The sequence below is a fragment of the Centruroides vittatus genome, unplaced genomic scaffold, assembly GCF_030686945.1.
Source record: "Centruroides vittatus isolate TY-2023 unplaced genomic scaffold, ASM3068694v2 contig_290, whole genome shotgun sequence".
Lineage (NCBI taxonomy): Eukaryota > Metazoa > Arthropoda > Arachnida > Scorpiones > Buthidae > Centruroides > Centruroides vittatus.
Window position 1 is genome coordinate 2,833,479 of NW_027121846.1, and position 21,334 is coordinate 2,854,812.

The 21,334-nt window shown below is 33.0% G+C and overlaps 1 protein-coding gene and 1 long non-coding RNA gene across 2 annotated transcripts; both read right to left on the reverse strand.

Annotated features, from left to right (window-relative positions):
• Positions 1–9,951: 9,951 nt before the first annotated feature.
• On the reverse strand, positions 9,952–10,498 carry LOC136972447 (uncharacterized). The gene is made up of 3 exons (XR_010880332.1): positions 10,409–10,498; positions 10,121–10,277; positions 9,952–10,048 (listed from the first exon to the last, which is right to left on the reverse strand). It is a non-coding gene; the product is annotated as an uncharacterized lncRNA (long non-coding RNA).
• Positions 10,499–17,321: 6,823 nt separating this feature from the next.
• On the reverse strand, positions 17,322–17,810 carry LOC136972340 (protein psiJ-like). Its single transcript, XM_067266897.1, has one exon. The coding sequence runs from the start codon at positions 17,808–17,810 to the stop codon at positions 17,322–17,324; it is 489 nt and encodes a 162-aa protein (XP_067122998.1).
• Positions 17,811–21,334: the final 3,524 nt, after the last annotated feature.

Sequence of the window (21,334 nt, forward strand, 5' to 3'; positions counted from 1 at the left end):
GTTTTATTCTAAATTTCAACAAGTTTGTCAAGAGTAGTTTTCTGGGCCTCAGCAAAGTCTTCAACAGTAACATAAGTTGTTGTTTTGTTTTCAATTTTATCTAATTTTTCCAAGATTACTTTCTGGGTTGTAAAAATCTCCTCAAAATTAAAGTTTTGCAGTAAATCCTCTTTCTTAGCTGGAGTGGTAAATTTGTTGAGTATTTCAGGTAGTTCGATATTGCGAAGACTAGTTTCAGCTAAATCAATTACTTTAGTGAATTGATCAGTGATATATTGTAAATGCGCAGCAGTACCTAGCTTCCCGTTTGTATTGCGACAGATATATCTTTTAATTTCTTCTAAAATATCGTGAGCGTTTTTATGAAAAGTTCCTAAAGTTATATTTTCCATGGTTGGTTCCATGTTATCAAATTTCATAGGTATAAACAAATCCTTCATATAATAATAAAATTAGCTTAATAGCAGATATATATAGTATTACTACTCAGACACCAGACAAGTATAGATATATATAGATTCTATAGGAGATGCCAAGTCCAAAAATATATGACACTATATACTTATAGCTAAAATTCGGCCAGAAAAAAAATCCTCATTCGGTTTACACATTTATCAAACTAAGGTAAGTGACCGTAGTCATGGCAACCTTATAGATGAAGACGTTGAAAATAGAATATAATCTTAAAATGTCCATAATTTAAAAAGTAATCAACGGATTTTAACCAAATTTTAAACACAGGTTGCTTAAGGCGTGTACTTAAAGAGGTTATAATATCAAAGAAAAATCTTCGACCGGAAGTCCACAAAACGCGTTCGATGACCACCCGGAAGTCAATCGAAAAAAAGAGTTTCTAAGTTAAATATTGACCCCACAACTTATTGGCCAAGTGCACTGGACCCAGAGTGTAGCGTCGCATGATCCCGACTCCGGGAGGATGCCACGCCACGCGCACTTGGGGAAGGTCTTCTTCACCCGCTGCCTCTCGCTCGTGGAGCCCCCGCTCCTCCAACGGCACGGAACGACATTCGTTCCGCGTCGTCCGAGGAACCCCCTCCCTCCGGCGCCACCGCTTGCCTCCGCCGGAACCGCCTCCAAAGCCGTACCAACGTCTCCATTCTGAGGTAAAAAAAAACGGTCTTTTCAAATTTTACGTCTCGAGGCTTGACCATTTCCGAAAATTGCCCGAAATTCGTTTGAATACGTTGATAAATATCTTTTTCGTCCGTTTTCGGCCATCGGATGAAATCAATCAAATTCTTATGATTTCGATTTATTTCGCTTTACGGAAAGATTCATCGATCGCCGTCGGGGTTGCGGGTTTAGAGTATTAATGCAGCGTCAAACTGGCTAAAGTTAATATTAAAAATACCGAGAAACCTTTATAATGAACGAAAATGAAGTCCGAGAGAACGGGGAAACCGACAAGGAAGAAAACAGACTGAGCCGGGGAGAAGCCACCACTCTTTTTCCTTGAATTTCTGGCTTTTTAAAGGATCTGTCCCCTAAATTCTTAATTTAATCGGTTAATCAATTTGACACTTCCGCTCGACTTAGTCCGCAAGTGTTGACCCAACTTTGAAACTTTCGCTCGCCATGATATTTTATTTTTTGACGGCTTAGAATTTATTTATTATTATTATTTTTTGCCTTCATTACTTACAACACGACAATTTTGCTTTCTGCAATTTTATTTATTAAATTAAGAAAGCTTCTTTCTTCATTCTTTCAATCTTTTCAAAATTTAATTGGATTTATTCTGAAAAAAAAAATAAATCAATTTGCTTAAATTCAAAACACACATTTATATCTATTAAAGATACTTGTGTATTTAAAATTGATAAAAGAAATAAATATCTTTTGAAACAGTGTACAGAATTTAATTTGTACTTCTTAATTTCCGATTAGCTGTATACAAACTTACGGCTTCGACCAGAAGTCACGTTATATCAATTCAAATATCTCTCTCTGAACGGAGTTAGATAATTGACCGGCATGACTGGATTGTTAACAGGAAAAGTATGATGTACAGGAGGCGAGATACTACTAAAATCAAGAGTATATATATTTTAAATTAAATAAAGTTTAAATATGATTAAAAATTGCAGTCCGGTAATTAGAATTAATTTTAGCCTAAATGTGATTTTATATAAGTAAAATGTCGGAATTTCAAATGAAAATACAATTCTTTAGACGTTTACGAGATTTTGTAAGATTTATTTGTATAAATATAAAATATTCGAAGATTATTTGTGTGACAATGCGCAGAGAGCCCCTATGCTTCCGCACCACTTGACCGAAGGGTCGACATCGCTTTGGTGATGACTACGTCAGAATAGATGACACCTCGCAGCAACTAAGATTGTTTTGGTTTAAGTATGCAAAATACAATAGACTAGTGCTTCTCAATTTTTGTGTAAAGGACGTCTTTTTCATTTCAACCCTTCACTGATTAGTATTTTTTGTGCGTCATCCATAATACCACGCTCAACTATATACGATTGTATTACCACCAAAGGTAGTCATTTTGAATATATTCTTAAAGAAATCGAATGACAAGACCTGTGGGTTTTTTCACTTTTTTTCACATTTCGTCATTCTTTTCCGTTTTGACCTTCCGACATTTAATTTAAACAATTTAATTAACCTATTGTCTGCCTCTCACAATCTTATTATATATGAATCAATGAAATTCCGCGAGAATTTAAATCAGCGTAAATTTTGAGCTTTTTAAGGCTTCGAGCAGACTGCTTTATATCGAATCAGAGTTAAGCAAGGGAGCGTTAAGCGTGGTCTTGCTTAACGCTGTACTTCCAAAAACAAATAACGGCTTCTGTACAAACTTCCAGTTTGCACAGATCAATTTCAATTCAAAATTTTCCCTGAACTGAGATAGCAATAATCGTGCCAATCATCTATCAACAAAAGTATAATGTGCGGAGGCAAGACATTACTAAAAAATTGAGAACATTCACAAAAAATTGCAACTCAGTATTGTGACGATATCACAATAAATAAATGCTTGTTTGTATATTAATTTTATAATAATTTTGTAGACAATGATCTAAACCTCAAAACATTTTGAAATAATTTATTTTATTACCAGTTAACATTCAGAATTTATAAAGAATTATACAGTTGAAAAATCACCTTATCTGGACATACCTCATTTGAAAAAGTTACTTCTAAAATTTAGCTACAAAAATGTTTCCAAATCTTCAAAATTATTTTCTAAATCTACATATATAATACATATTATATAATATACTGTATATATAAAGTGCAAAGAAGAAGAAGAAGAAGAAGGAAAAAAAAAATATATATATATAAAATAATTTCCAATGGCTTCTCCTCTCTCACCAATAAATATTTTCCTCCCTTATGCAATTTTTCAAGAAATTTCAGACTTAAGTATGAGCACGCCGGAATTTGCTGCAGTCTGACGCATTGTACCACTCTAAACGAGCTCGAATTTGTGATCGATCTGTCATTCATTTGACCAAGACCAATCAAAACAAAGCTTACAGCCTTTACCACAAAATATGAAAAGTTGGATCACGATATTCTTGCCCATAACATGTGTGGAAGTAAGAGACTGCAAAATTTACTTATGAGCAAAGGGCTACAAAAGAGAAAAACATTAAACAATGAGGTACGTTCAGTAAGGTGTTTCATTCGTCCTCAACTGAAAGCTTTGGCAAAGAGGGTGTAGGTCAGATCGTTATTCTTGAAGCGGCAAGACTGTAGTTCTGTACGACAGTAGTTACGAAATTCGGCACAGTGAAATTCATTGTGTGTGTTGGCCAGAGATAACTAAATTAGAAAGAAAAGTTTGTCAATTTAAAAATGAATTATAAAACTAACCCTTAAATTACATACCTTATTTTCTAAAATGGTCATAATGAATTTTCCTGGATGAAAAGTATGCAGTAATCGAGAAATCAGTTTCTGATAAGATTCCTAAATATTAAAGATAAAATTTTCAACGTAAAAACCAAATTTAAACAAATATAATGCAATTCTATAATTCAACTGCATCCTCTAGACCCGTGGTTCCCAATCCATGGTCTGCGGAACACAGGTGCTCCGCAGACCATGAAGCCACTCCGTGAAGCCACTTCAAGTGTTCCACAAAAAAATAAAATATACAATTAAAAATTGTTGCAAAAGAAAAATTGATACAATGTACAATAACTTTTATATGGGAATGTAATCAGTAAACACCAATGACATCATACTAGACAGTGTGCGCTCTTGATTTCAAAAAAGTTTGCCACCCTGTTTTAAAGCTAGTGTACTGTCAAAGTTTAGTATTCCCTGACTTCAAAAAGATTGAGAACCACGGCTCTATACCAGTGTTTTTCAATTACTGGTCTTTTTTTTTCAACTCTTTCCGCCCTGTGGGCACTAAGAGGGCCTCTTTTAGTAGGACCAATATGGGTTCGGCCAGGCCCACAATGGGGCGACCGGGTGGTGAGGGACGGGGCCCGACATATCCGAACGGACCACCCCCCGAAAAATTCCTGGGGATTATTCGACCCGTTCGGATTCGATCCCGGGTCCCCCAGAGCGGTAGGCTGCCACCTTGACCGCTCGGCCATCCGGCCGTCTCAATTACTGGTCTATGGACTGATACTTTTCAAACTAGCACTGCGTCTACGGAAACATTTTTGATCATACCGACACTGGCACAGTTAATTACAGATGACATTTAAATAGTAATCTACAATTACATACAGAAACTGTAGATAAGCATAATTCATAGTTGCATATAATTATTGGTCCATGCAAAATTATTCATAATTTTACTGGTCCATGCATAAGAAAAACATTAAAAATCACTGCTGTGACAATCTACAGTAACAAGTCTTGCCAAAACATTTCTCAAATCCTTAACTTGTTTGCAACATCCTAGTTACAAAATGCATTTCGAAACTACACCGTTAGAAAAGTTCAATATTAAGGACCGCTCGGACGAAGACAGGAGACGCCAAAGAAAGACGGACAAGGCTCATTGAGTCTTGCATCTTTAAAGCCTGCTCGATTAAGGCTTAGAGGGCTCTCTCTGTACCGTTTATTTAAGTCCCGTTTGAGTGAAGAGGCCAACCGGAGATGGAGAGGGCTTTCTGTGTCCCGCTTTCTTAAATCCCGCGCCAGGTGTATTTATAGATTTCTGTCTTTATTACTAGTTGTAATATTGCATCCCTTAGTTTAGGTAGTAATAATACGTTGAGTTTCGAATAGCTGAATTTGGAGTATTCAGGGGTAATTATAAATATTTTCATTGTGCGAGTTAAGAACTGCTATACTCGACAAGTGATGTTGGTCACTTGTGGAGTAGGATTCTTTCCAACTCTTGGTGGAACTCTGAAGCAGCCACGAACTCACCACGTGGTGAGTTCTGGGTTGTCGTTCGTCTGAAAATGACGAACAGCAGGCAAAGAGCTGCTTGTTCCATTTTATCCATTCGGCCGCTGTTGGGCAGCTTTCTTATGCCCTTTGATGTTAAAAGCCCAAAGTGTTTTGGGTTTTTCGTTGAAAAAGTCGAGTACAAAATTAAATTTAAATTTATTATAAACTGCTGATATTTACAATTGTCCCTCCTGTGATTTATTAATTCTAAAATTGAAATATTTTGTTAAATACATTCTATTATATTAAATTCGGATTACCCGACGGGGTCGGTATTGACCCTTTACGGGTCGATGAAAGTTTGCGGGAATGACTAAAACTTTGCAAATATTTAAAATTTTACACATTTTTCTTGCTCTTAAAAAATTGTCTTTTAAAAATTATATAAGAGGTTATATTATATATAATATGATATTGTTTTATACTTGTATATATATAATATATAGTACATAATATTGAATGGGTCGACAGAAAAAAAACTTTTTTAAAGATGAATTTTATAAAGATGACTTGATGAAGTGTTTTAAAATACACCTGTGTTCATCATCAGTTCATCACCTTTCATCACTCAGTCCTAATAATTGAGTAATAATTGTGATAATACAAGAAACTCCCCCTAAGTTTCCGCACAACTTGACGTCAGGATAGAAGAAACAGCATAGGAACTAGGGCTGTTTTTGTTTAGTGTCAGTGTTATTGTTGTGAGGTCACGCGAGCGGTCGCGTGCGCGGGCGATCGGATTCCATGAAGGAGATCTGAGAGACAGTCGGTAGTGAATCACTCGGATGCACAAGAGTCTAGCTCTCTGGTAAACATTAGTTCTAAATCCTGCCGATACGGCGAACAGCGCTATGGCGGCAACTGAGTTTGTTTTTGTTTCAGTGTTTCGTTGAAAATGGAATGCAGTATATGCAATTTAAAGTGCAAGGATAAGCAAAGTTTAAGCAGACATATGAAAAAGAAGCATAAAATGGAGGACTATAACAGGAATGAAGTTATAAAGTTATTTAAATGTAGTTTGTATTCAGGTGAATTTCATAAAGAAGAAATGAACATCAGAGAGCTACACGATATTACTACATGAAATTATAATCAAACATTTAATTCATTTAGTGATTTTAAGGAATGGAAACAGAAATATGAAGTGGAAAATACCGTTAAGTACAGTACTGTACATTATAATGAGTGGTACAGAAACGAACATTAAACCTGAATAATTCTATATATGTTATTAACTGTCACAGATCATAAATTTTAAGTCCGTTATGTTTTATTTTCTTCATAATTTTGGCCCAAAATCTCACAATACTAATTTTTTATAGAATAATTCATTTTTAAGCAACGTGTCTGTTCATAAATCTATTTTATTTTCATTTTTAACTAATAATTTATAATTATGAATAGAAAACACAAGTATTGTATCAGTATATTTTATAAACCACACTCACCACACTCCATTTTATTTAAAAATTCCTGGGATTGCTTCTCCGGATTCAATCCCGAATCCTCAGAGCGCTTGCCGCCTCGACGATCCGATCGACTCTGAATAAGTTTCCTAACTAAATAGCTTAAAAATTAATCAAAAATTTGAATAACTGAAACGATACGATTACAAACCTGGAGAAATTATTATTAAGCTTAGGGCCCGGAGTGGAACTTGAAGAAATAGCAACGCTGTTTGTCACTTTTATGTATTTCTAAGCTCGTAGTTATCAGTTTTACATTTTGTGATAAAATTTTATTAATGATCTGAATTAATTCGTATAAATGAATAAATTGACACTTAAAATTTTTGTTTTTCTAAAACCATTTATTAAAAATTACTTCGGTGATGAGCTTATAAATATTTTAAGTTTTACTATAAACCCGAAATTTCTGGACAAAAGATTTTTTTCAACAATGGATAGTTTATTGTTTACCATTTGTTTTATACTGTTATTGTAAGCAGAGAAAATTTTTCTTTAGACTTCTGTATATTAATTGAGGATTTCTTCATTATGTTCGTAATTTTATCAATATACCGACTTTTGAACTCTTCAGAAAACCAATTAAAATTTATATAAATCCTAATGACTTATTCTTGCCTTAATCGTGACTTTGGCAAATTATTTTAATATTTATATTCAATTAAGATCAATTTAATATGCTCAAGCTAAGATTAAGACTAGAATAAGCCATTAAGATTCATATAAATTTCAATTGGTTTTCTGAAGAGTTCAAAACTAAAAACACTGATAAAATTAAAAACACAACGAAGAAAAATTATCGAATTTTAATTCGATAATTTAATTTAATCCGGTTGTTTTAATTATTTGAAATTTATACTTTGATTTAAGAAAGATTTTATAATAGAGTTTAAAAACTCTATGATATATGAGCTAATTTTAAATTACTTATTTCATTTTGTTTTCGAATTATCTGAATGAAACATAAAGATATAATTTAATAAAAATCATACCGACGGATTTTGATTTATTATTATAGCTTAAAATATACTAAAATTCGAATGTATTTAAAGATTAATTCATGCACATTTTAAACTTTTATCACTAAAATAATTTCTGGATATCATTTTTTTTGTGTGTGTGTAATTTACATTATTTATATAATATTTAGAGATTTTAAATTTTTTCATGTTGGTCATTTTCTGAATAGAAAGTAAAATATATTTAATTTTGATGGAAATATTATGGGTTCAACATATTAGTGAAGAAGTGATTAATTTAAATGTGAAGAGTAATTATGCAAGAATTTTTCTAATTGCAATTCCATTAGCTGTTTTTAATTGTAGAGCTCTTGTAATGCTAGCTTCACTTTACAGTTGTTCTGTATTGATGGATAGTTTTCTATTGCGAAAAACACTTGTGATGATAAATATTTATTAATATTATGGGTGTGTTGTTTAGAAGAAAAATTCCAGATTTAGTAAAGATTAAATGTATAACGTTTAATTAAATAATTAGTTTAAAAAGAAAATATATTCGAACATCTCTCCAAAGAAAAAGCTTCTGGTATCTGCGTGTTTTGCGAGAGCGTTTCTCATGCACTTTTTCGTTAAGCGTTCTCAAACATTTTTTTTTTTCCATATAACCTTAAAGAGTATAACTACAATAAGGGAAACTAAGCTTAATTATTGGTATATTTAATATTCGATGAGCACAAATGTATAGAAAATTTAGTAGTACCTTTTCACACCATCTGACATGGAGATAATAGTGAAAAAACAAGTATAGTTGACGCAACTAGAATTGGCCCTTGTTTTGCGTCTTTAATGAGTGATAGAATTGTTTATGAACGCAAGTATGCTCTCTTGGGCTTCACTTTATCTTGAAAAGATGTCGAGTGCGTGTGGTTATTTTACTTATTGTGATTAATTATATCAGCATTATTATCTTCTGTTATATATTTATATTTATTAAAAATTCTTGATTACAAATGAAGAAAAAAACAGACTTATCGTCTTATCAATCTCCACTAAAGTACACTAAAATGAACTAACCCAATGCTAACTATAATTTTTCACCTTCTTCACTAATTACAAATAAACATGTGCACTTAAAAATTTAGTCTTTATTTTACCTTTTTTTTTTTTTACTTCTTATTTGTGTTTGATAAAGGTGTTTAATATCAACTAAAAATGAATTGTTCTAATATAAATATTCAAAGGATTAACTTTTTACGGAGATAAATAATTGTATAATTTACATAAAAATAATGTTAGAAACCTAGACCTAAAATATAAAAAAGTGCATGATTTTTAAATTTATTTAATAAAGGTATGTTAGTTTTTAGATTCTTTGTTTGTTGTTAAATCATTTTGAACGAAAGAAATCAAGTTATGAAAAGAAATTGGTTTGGTTTGCTGGTATAAAGCAACTCAACGAAGGCGATGTCTTCCGAGAGAACTTTCTATGGACCATAGACCTTTATTCAGCTGTTAAGCACATGACGAAAACCCGGAAATCTTCACGAACCAACGCATTCATTGGGCACCAACCATCAGTGTTCGCTGGTTTTAGTCACTAGGTCAGTTATGGACCAAAAAGAAATCGAAAAAACATGACTTTCACACTAACTACGAATGACTTAATAATTGGTAAAAGTAAGATAAATTATTGTAAATATTTAAAATTTAAGTATTTACAATAATTTTTTATGAAATAAATGTATATTCATTTTTATCTGGTACTTATGTTATAAGCAACCATATTGATAAATTTTAGTATGAATTATTGATATACATTTTCATATTTTAAACTTCAGTTACAATAATTGTGATTATTAATAAACTAACAAGAATTCTAGAAACCGACCTGTGGTAGGTCTTTTGCAAGTGTGGCGTCTCTTGGCAGATGTTTCTCCAAAACCAGATGATTCTCCAGCAAAATATGGTTTTATTTCTTCTCTAAAGCGATTTCCACCCAGAGAGGTGTGACAATTTATGAAACATTCCAGATGCCATTGTTCATTGCCATATTTCACACCATCTGTAGTTATTATTTGGGTGCATCTGGTGCAACGAGTAGAAAACTTCTGCTCGTAGCATGGGGTGGAATATATATAATTATTTCCTGGGATGCAGCTACTTTCAATATGATTTCTGCAGAGATATTTTTCGTGGCACTGTTTGCCGTACCTGTAAGAAAGATGAAATTTGACCTAATGTCTAATGATGTTAATAATGGCACTAAGTTAGCAATATTTTTACCTGCATGAATACTTCCTTCACAAGTATCGCATCTGGTATCAGAAGCCGCCTGAAAACAATGTGAGCAATAAACTTTTATTTCATTATCGGCGTTTGTAGTGAATGGATTGCGGCAATTGCTGCATAACAAGCAACACAAGTGTTTGCTGGAAAGACCCTGAAAGAAAATAATAGTGAAAACTTATATACATAAAGAATAAATCAGCAGTTTTGCGTACTCTCAAATCCCGAGTTAAATATCACTGATACAAATAATCGCAGAATTAGAGTTAAATAAATGAATCCTACCGCCATTTTTTTCAATCTACTTGTTTAAATAAAAGTTTGGACAGCACCGGTTTTCAGATTGATTGTCTCTGTGAGTATTGTTGCTTGCAGTGTTGTTTGTTAATTGTTATATTGATACTACGACCAATGACGCGCTGAACAATAAAAAGTTCGAAATTCATTAAATTATAAAATTACATTTTAAAGTAAAACAATAAAAATCGTATTTATATTTTTATATATTTACTAGCTGTTATCCGCGGCTTTGCCCGCGAGGATTTTGCAATTTGATAGAAATAGCCCTCAGTTGAGCCCCGAATATATAAAATTACTTGCCTTACACATACCGCTTATTAGTGAGAATCTTCTAATGCAATCGAACGTTTGTAATTGTTCTATAATCGAACAAATATGTAGTAACAAATTCGAATTTAAAACGGTTAGAAAATTTGGTTGAAAAATCGTAATACGTAAATATTGTACATTTGGAGATTAAGTTATTACCACCAGAAACAAAAAATCGCATCTAAAATAGTACAGTAGAAGCCGTTTTTTCGGTTAAGCCTTAATGCTCTCCTTCTCCTCCCGCGGGGAATTTCGAAAAATCCCTTCTTAGTGTGCGTTTTCATGACGTACAGTTTGGTCTAATGATGTGTTCACTTGTTTATAATCGATCAGCGCAGCCGTTACAATTCCGTTACAATTCCGTTACAATTCCCAGACACGCACCTGTTATCAAAGAGTTGACCGTTACGATTTGACCGTTACGAGATTGACGGTTGCGATTTGCGCTGATCGATTATAAACAAGTGAACACATCATTAGACCAAACTGTACAGTACCTTAACTGTGTACCAAATTTCACTACTTTAGGTTCAGCGGTTTGCTGTGGGCGATGATGAATCAGTCAGTGAGTCAGTCAGGACAAGTAATTATATATATACTAGCTGACCCGGCCACGCGTTGTTGTGGCTCAAAATGTATCATAAATGTGTAACAGTTCCCCGTGGGGGAAATTTCAAAAAATCCCTTCTTAGGCTGCGACTCCACTAGCCGTAAAACAGCCGTAAAACCCCTCGCCGTAAAAGCTTTTAATCACATGACCTATTTGCGTTTGCGCTCGGATTGCGGTGGAGGTCCGGCTAGCGAAGCTTTTTACGGCGACAGTACTATTACGGTGTATACGTGATATATCGATATAAAGACAATAATTATATTCTACGAGTTTTCTCTATACTATAATTACAAATATAGTAAAAGTAATATCTTTACTTTCATATATTGACTTTTATTTTTATATTATTAAGATAATATACAGCATTTATAAGCTTAGCTTTTTTATTATATACTCCTCTAAATTGAGTATTGGTTAGACAAATGTGAAAGGAATCAATGACAACTTTACTGGTGTTTAAATGTTTTTATCAACGAAAAATGTGCATTTTGTGAAATCTTATCCTTAAAATAACTTACCAGTAGATGAAAGTTGTATCATATAATAGTTGTAAGGACTTGAAATTATAAATGTAATAATTAACGATAAAAATGTAGACGTAGATAGCGATCCAAACACTGCCGAATTATCAGGCTAGCAAATGGCTATATAAATATTAATAATTAAGATAATTTGGTACTAGAGTTAGGCGTTAGGCGCCATCTCTTGCTAAATTTAATAATTAGAATTTTAATTAAATAATTAAATTAATAATTTAATTTAAAATTTAATTTAATAATTAAATTTATTTAAATTATTTAATTAAAATTCTAATTATTAAATTTAGCAAGAGATGGCGCCTAACGCCTAACTCTAGTACCAAATTTATCTTAATTATTAATATTTATATAGCCATTTGCTAGCCTGATAATTCGGCAGTGTTTGGATCGCTCTCTATAACGGGCTAGTAGTAGTTTATTTATGTAGATGTAGATTATTTTAACTTACCTTTCTATTAAATCGGCTTTTCTACCAGCTAGCTTGGCATTGTACTTTTTTAATTTCTCTTTTAATTGTACAGTACCTTCCTAAAAATATTTTCGTTTTTCCATTATTATAAAGTAAGCTATCCTTCGAACGGAAAGGCTTGTTTACAACCGTATCGATATGCGCGACCCTATGTCACGTGATCACTTTTTTCCCCTATTCACAAAGTCTTGGAGACGACCTTTCTTTTGAGGCTACTGCCTCTGCAGAAAAATGTAAAATCAAAAAAACGTTCTCTGGTGTTAATGCCACAATTATAAAATTACATTTTAAAGTAAAACAATAAAAGTACATGGCTGGCGTTATTTACTTTGGGAAGTTGTTTAATACACTCCCGCGAAGGTTTGTGGCATATGTGAAGATCACCATTTCCCTTTTTTCAAAAATATATTTATATATGGATTAAGGCTTTTATGTCCAACAGATGGCGCTAACTTCAGACGACCTAAGTTTACTTTTCTGTGAGAATGGACTAAAGCAGATCATTTTCTACCTATCTATATAAATAAAATATAACGTTTGTTTGTTCCTACCGATTCCTTTGAAATTTTGACACAACGTTGCATTCGAATACTCACGTGTTTTTATATAATATACATGTCGAAATTTCCCCTACGGGGGGAGAGGGACGGGATTAAGGCTTACTGTGAAGAACTCGGCTTCTATTTATACTATTTTACATGCGGTTTTTTGCGTTTTTAATTGCGTTTTAATAGGTTACGTCAACAGAATATACACTAAAAAGGGTTTTTTCGATATTTCCTTGCGGGGGAGAGGGACAGGATTAAGGCTTATTGTGAAGAACTCGGCATGTTATCCACTTACTATCAGTGACATTACCATGTCTAACTGAAATGTGGACTATGTTTATAATCATAAAAAGTAGCTTATACAACTCTGACAAAAATGGAATCATTTCATTGTGAAGATGTTTTGTTTCTTTGCTACACACTTTAAAAAAGTATTTTGTACTGATTGCTTGTTTTTTAACGGTCAAACCTTTTGACTATTTTAAGTATGACTTAAACAATCAAAGTAACATCATTTAATTTTTTAAATTTTACATATGAGAAAAATTTCGGAATCAAATAAAACTGGGGGAGAATAATGCAATCAGTCAACAAATATATAATTTAATTATATTTTTGTTCCAGCATGAGCTTTCATGACAGTCTTAATTCTTTCAGGTATGGCTTACACTAATAAAAAAAAAAATTTGCTATTGCAAATAGCAGTCAAGAGATCTGATTTGCAGAATGGAGGTTTGGACCAAATTAATTTTCCTGGACCAATTTAATTTTACCTTGTTTTCTATTGGATTGTTTACTGGCTAGTCTATTGTGTTGATGCATTTAGCTAAAATTTTTAACATTTTGAGCACTGACAAGATGCATTGACATCTTGAAAAATGACATTATCCTGTAGGGATCGCAAAAACGCGTAAAAATGGTGAATAATTATGAAGTTCCGAAGTCGGGAAATTTCAAGAGTCAAATCGTGTCAGGCACAAGTGTTGGTGATGTAAACCAGACAAGAGAGAAACTCTCCCAAACTTATTCTAAAACAAACGCGACACGATAATGAACGACCGAGGGGATGTCAACCGAGAGAGAGGGAGCTTTGTCCAGGTGCTCGTGTACGAGTGTTAGAAACGGGAAACAGAGGGGGTAAATGGCCACCGAAGCATCTGGCGGACCGCGTGAGGTCAAAAACGTCAAAGAGAAGGCCATAACAGCGGAATATACGAGCACGAACTTCAAAGACTCCGTCAACACCTCTCGGAATTCTCCCGACCCAGATCGGTCTCCGGTTTCGCATAGAAACAAAAGAAATGACCAATCGGGGTAAGGGAGAGAAGGAACAGAACCAATCAAAAGGGTGAGATTCAAGGGGGGAAAAAGGTTATAAAACTCCCGAGTCGCAAAGACAGGGGGTTCTCCTCCCGACAGCAAGTTTGATTCTCCTTCGGTCTTCGGAAAAAGAAGTGCGGCGTTCCTCCTGCAGACGAGTACAGTACATCCCCAGTCGAGTCTACCCAGATCAAGACAATCCGGAGATCACGGGAAACGAAACAAGATTCCCTCTCATCGGCAACAGGACCCTACCTCATCACCCATCAGCGCCCAGAGACTGTCTCTCCAGAAGTGACTGAGGAAGCCCCGGAACGTTCCCAACGTCACCTCAACAACGCTACGTTGACGATCTAGATCGTATTGTACTGCTATTATATGTAAGTTAACTTAGTAGTTAGAATAAACGGTTTTGTGTAAGACACTTGTCATCTTTGTCTCCTACCGCCACCACCCATATACGATTTCGACCCTAGGTTTTCCTGACGCGTGATTAACTGTTTTCCCCTGGAAGTCGGCGACCTTACAATCCCCACCAAACATATATTCAGTGAATGAAATAATAAAGTTCTTTAAAATCATTAACTGTTGATGTAATAATGGTCAGCTTGCCTGATCCTTTATCTGGCATGCAACCCTAAATAATAACTGATGTAGGAAGTTTTGCTGCTTTAGGAAGTCATCCTTATAAGCTTCATTAGAATAGTGCCAGATGAGAGTTCCAGCATCCCACTCCATGACCAATGCATATTCATGACTCATTAAATATTTTGTCATCTACATTCCAGAATTGCTTTGTTTTGGCTCATTGTAACTTTATTTTATTATGTTTTGGTGTCAGTACTGGTTTTTGTTTTACTTCTATATATGAAAATCCCATTTTTTTAAAACTGATTTTTTACTGTTCTGTTAGACACTAACACTTGTTCTTTCCACATTCTATTAATTACTTCGTTGTACTGTACATTTTTTATTTTCAAGACACGCTGCTTTTAGTTTCCTAACCTGATTGATGCTTTGATGTCTTCTGTGGTCAACTAGTTTGTACTTGCACCAAATTTTAGACACAAACGCTTCAAATATATTTTTATAAGTTTCAAAATGGATTATTATAGCTTAAATTTTGATTTGAATATAACAAAACAGCTTCTTTCCTAATTTTTTGTGTTAACACGTGTTGGCTCTTGATTACGATTTCACTACGGTCCGTCTCAGTCAATCTGTTCCTGCAGCTAAAAGCTTGTCTTTTAATTAAGACCTTGGTAGTGTATTCTAGCTCTTTGAATACAACAAACATCTAGACCAGGGGTGGCCAACAGTTTTTGCCCCGGGCCGAATTGGAAAGAAAAATTTTTCACGGGCCGAACGAAATATTAAAATTAAATCATGTACAAATACGCTGACCCGGGCGCAGGTCAATTTGTTCGAATAGACGTTCCTCACGCAAAAGACCGAAAAATTTAGTTTAGTTTGATGGGATATGAAAACGTAACACCGAACCTATCTGTCAAAAAAATGCCTCCCGGGAAGATTTTTAATAGGAAAATGGCCGCTATTTAGATGAGGAAACTCCCCCGGAAAACTAAAAGAAATTCAACTCACGATTGGTTCAATTGTTTTATCCATTCGGCCTCTCGTGGTTAGTGGCATTCGTAACTGCACTGATAAACTTAAAATAAAATTTATAATTTTTAAGATCCTTTGTTATATTGTATATTTAGCTGTAAAAAAGGCGTGTTTGTAAATTATATAATAAAAAGCAAAACAAAAACAATTTATCCATTAAAAATTTTGTGATTTTATTTAAATTTAATTTGTGTAGCAAATTTTGATTTTATTTTTGTGATTGTAAAAAGTTTTTTTTAAATCAAATAAATCCAATTATTAATTTATATATGGCCAAAATATTCTTTTGCGCATTTTTCGCATAAAATTTTGTCCAATCTGACAAAATTTTAGTCCGGTCAGATTTGTGCTGCAGTTGTAACACATTCGATTTTCATACGTTATGCCTAGAAAGTAAGTAGATTTTAAACTTCAAAACTCATTTGCTACTTTTATAATCTTTCTATTTTAATTAATTAAACTTTCTCCGTAACTTATAATGCTTTTTAAAATCACACTTACTTAGACGGCCGGATGGCCGAGCGGTAAAAGTGGCAGCCTACCGCTCTGGGGGACCCGGGATCGAATCCGAACGGGTCGATTAATCCCCAGGAATTTTTCGGGGGGTGGTCCGTTCGGATATGTCGGGCCCCGTCCCTCACCACCCAGTCGCCCCATTGTGGCCCTGGCCGAACCCATAATGGGCCTACTAAAAGAGGCCCTCTTAGTGCCCACAGGGCGGAAAGAGTTAAAAAAAAATCACACTTGCTTATTTTTTAATGTAATGAGATAATAATGCCAAGATGTATATAAGGTTATACCCATAAGTTTATCATTTTTAGGAAACTTTTTCTACTTTTTAATTAAATGTTTTTGAACATGAAAAAGTACGACATTTTTAAAAATTAAATACAATTTCTAGAGGAGAAAAAAACTCATAAAATAATAAGCTCTGCATAAGACAATCAGTCAAGAAGAATCTATTTGTAACTTTTAGAACCGTTTTATCATTACATTATCAGCAATCACAATTATTTGTAATTGCTTAATTCATTTATGTTGTATTAATTAAAGTTAAAGTATATAATATTTAATTTTTAAGAAAATTCTTAAAAAGGTTTGCTTAAATTATCAGTATTAAAAAGTACTAATATTATTGCCACAGTTGCTGGCTCAATCTTTCCCGTAATGATAAAGTTAACACACGGAAATAGCCAAAGGTTAAAAAATATATAAATTTACATTTAAATATGCTCTCAAATTCAATATATTTATATTTATTTTGTAATTTATTTAGAGTGAGAGAGAAAAATAATATTTATGATTAAATTTCCAATAAAGATCAAATTATTTAATTTTTACAAGATTTATTTATTCAATGGCAATTATTATTACACAGAAAATTCTGATCATTCTGTAATATCTAGTTATTTTATACAAGATACATTAATTGATATTTTGATTAACTGAATACAATTTATTCGGTCAGAGATTAATATTAGTGACAGCAACTTTTTTCTTCATCTGCACAAGACATTTTAATATCGCAGCATTCGCAATCCTTTCCACACGAAGCGTTAATATTACAATCGCAGCTTCCGTCTTCCTTCTTCTTACAAGAGACTTTGACATTGCACTTTTTGTTGCCATCTTTTCCGCAATTTATTTCTACTTCACACTCGTCGTTTTTCTTGCAATTGACGACTACGTCACATTTTTCGCACCTTTTTCCATTTTTACCGCAGGATACATCGACTTTGCAGTTACCGCAAGATATTTTGGTACTGCATTTGGAAGCATTCTTATCACAAGATAACACTACGTCGCAGCATCCACAATGTTTATCTCCTGTAGACGAACTGTAATCTCCGCAAGTGATGGCAGCTCTACATCCTTCTTCATGACACTTGCTATTGGGATCACATAGAACCGTGAGAGTGCAAGAACCATCGGAACATGTAAGTTTTTGAACGTTGGTAGAAGCCATAATTAGAGTTTAAAAATGACTACAAACTGAACTACGAGCGCTATCATTTGAAAAAAAAAAAAAAATTAAATTAAATTTCAAGTAACTTTTAAAAAATGTTTTAAATTATAAAATAGAAGTACTTACCTAATTATATTATTAGTAAATGAAGAGAATAATAATTTTAAGAGGAGATGCAATTTATATTACATATTTATCATATTAGAGTGCCTTGTGCAAAATTTAATCTTTGAAGATAAAAATAGAACCGTGTGAAAAACATCATCATTATATTTCTATTAGTTCTATCTAAAAAAATATTCTCCAATAAAATTTTATCATTTTATTTGATAATTGATAATCACATATGACTGGGCAGTTAATTTATATATTTTTTACATAATATAATATCTTATATATTATACATTAATATGAGGTATATAATATATATTTAAACTAATTAACATCAAAATGGAAAAAACATTACAGTGTTTTGAGAAACGAAAAACTTTTATATTTTCTGAATATTGTTTTCCATAATATTAAATGTTTAATTAACAACAATTTAAATAAACCGTGATTGCTTAATATCTCAGGAAAGATAAAACATATACGAGTAGATAATAACTAGATAATAAGTTTAAATTTCGAATCGAAATGTCTACGTTATATTTTGCGTCATAATAGTGAATTTCGAGATATTTCTTACTGAAAATTGATCTAGAAAAAACAATAGTTTGAGATTACAAATTCTATTGATAAAAGTTATGAAATTAAGTTTAAAGAATTAAATTTAAAAATGGGCTAAAAAAAGTTTGAAAAAGTTTTAAAGTTACGTTATTTCAGTTTTAAATGTAAATTCTCATAAAACGATTGACTGGAAGGTCAGTGGCGCGTTATCCTATGGGCAAAAGGGAAAATTGCTTGAGATTCCACCAACAGGGAGCCCAGAACCAATCTTTTATAAGAAAATATTTCCCCAAAAATATCTCCCGAAGAAAAATGTTTGATGTTGAACTAACATGGGGTCCCTAATTCAAATTTGCCTACGCTCCATGAAGCTATAACGCGCTATTGTGGAAGGTTGTGATAAATTTCGTGGCTGTCATACTGGATTGGGATTCGATATTTCGCAATAAATCATAATAAATCCTATTTATTATGATTTATTGCGTGTAGTTCTAGTTGAATACCATAGTTGCTGACTTACGGGTACATATTGATTAATTCTCTCCGTTTATTAAATAAAGATGAAATAACGCTGAATGAATCGGCTATCATATATACGATTTGTATTTATAATCTTGGTGGGATGACTTCTTTCCTGTTTTTGCCTTCGTTTGATTCCCGGTATTCAATAATTGATTTGATCTCATAAAATTTATTCCCAGTTTGTTCATTCCATGTTGATTGTTAAAGATTTTAATGTTTTTGCCTAACTATAAGCTTCATATTAAAGCTAGATACATGTATATAGCTTGTAACTTTGTAATAAATATGAAAGCATTATAATCTGATCGTTCACAGTCTCATCGTAACAGACCGTCATAGATCCTACGAGTGCTGAATTTTGATCACAATTGAACAGATTAATATGCAGGTTGCGTTGTGATGCTTAATATTGCAAACAATTGTTAGTATATATCATACAATACAGTAAGAAGCGTTACTTATTCCTTTGTACGGATTTCCAGGCTGGATCTATTGGAACTGTTGAGACTATTCACAATGAGATAAAATAACTGCCGAATTGAGAATATAACTGGTATTTTAAATTAGTCTGTTGATTAATTAAAGTTTCCTCGAGTATTTCAAAAAATGGAAACGAAAAATAGATTTCAGAAGACTTTGGACGAAAGTCACTAACAGGTTTTTCTAGAAGGAAGTTTGCTGTGATGTTTCTATCTAGTTGGGCTGCAATTTGAAAAAATTGTAGACCTATAAATTCCCACTTTTGTCCGTCTGTCTGCCTTTCCTTAATCTCGTGAACGGAATTAGAGATGAAAACCGAGACCAGAATTTATTTCCTAAAGATCAATGTGTTTTTGAATTTTTTAAAAAATAATATCAAAATAAATTCTCAATTTTTCAATCTCTACTTTCTCAAAAAAGCATTCAGTCATGCTTGACGGGGATGTCTAGTAATAAAATAATAATAATGAAACGTATCCTAGGAAATCTTTCCAAAAAGGTGGGGAAAAACCTAAAGCGGCATAACTTTTCGGTGAATTGAGTCCGACAAAAGAGCATGTTGCAAACTTTTCTGGTGAAACCGGGAAAATTTTGCAACTCGTTGCTGGATTTTCTAAACAAGATATTTAACAACAAAATTATTTATTGTATAAATATTAGCAAAAAGAGAATAGTATTGATAAATTTTAAATCAAAGCTACACTTTTCTAATGATAGTGTTTTCAAAAATATTCTAAACCAAAAATTTTGCAAGAAAACATCTAGTTATGTCATAACATTCTCTATTGTTGACCTGTTATCAAAATTGACGCACTCGTGCATTATCTGAATAGAGTCGTGCGAAAAATTATCACCACATTATGAGTTTGCAAATTATTGTCCAATAAAATATCAATATTTTTAGATCGATAATTGGTTACAAGCATCCAATAGCAAATGATTAGATAAAAACGTACTTAATCACGATAACTTCTGCGAGATTAAAGTTTAAATTCCAAGTTTGAGTTTTTTTATAATTCTGAATATTTAATTAATTCTATGGGCCCATCACTAAGTGGATAGAACCCAAGGTCCTAGAATATATATTAAATAAAAGTAATTTTCTAATTACACTAATATTTTTGATGTATTGTATAAATTTGGTTTATTTTAGTCCTGAATGCTTTGATTTTCGTGAATAAATCACAAATTACGTTGTTTTTATCTTGGAGGTTTAAGTTCAAGTTATTCACGTGTGTCACAGCATCTGCAAAAATAAAAAAAAAAAAAAAAATAAATAAAAATAAAAATAAAAAAAAGCAAACTTCCAGAGCCATTTGGCATCCGATAAAAGTGGTTCAGGGTGATTTTTCTCCGCAAGAAATAAATTAATTTGAGCACTTTTCCACAGCTAAGCCATCGAACTACAGTATAATACGACAAGTCAACGGACTGGATTCAATTTGTTCGAGAAAAGATCGATATTAACGACGATTGACTGCATGTGATCGAATAAAATTTACGACAGAAACAGCTAGTTTCAAAACGCAGCTCATATCGACATGTTTTATACATAGTGCTTGTTGATGGATAATACAGTGCAGAAAAATTGATACTGATGCTTGTTGACCTTTACAAGCTTTTCTAATTTGCCCAACCACACCGATGTTGCATCAGACATGTTTCTTCCTCCATCAATTGTCACACCTTGGAGTCGATTCTAGTGCAAGTTATACTTTGTCAACGTTTTCTGTACTTCTTTGAAGATATCTTCTCCAGTTGTAGTGCTGTGTATGCTGTTAACGGAGGCTAATTCTTGTGTGACATTAAGTTGGTCGTCAACTCCACGAAGAAAACTAAAAGTTGTGAGGTGC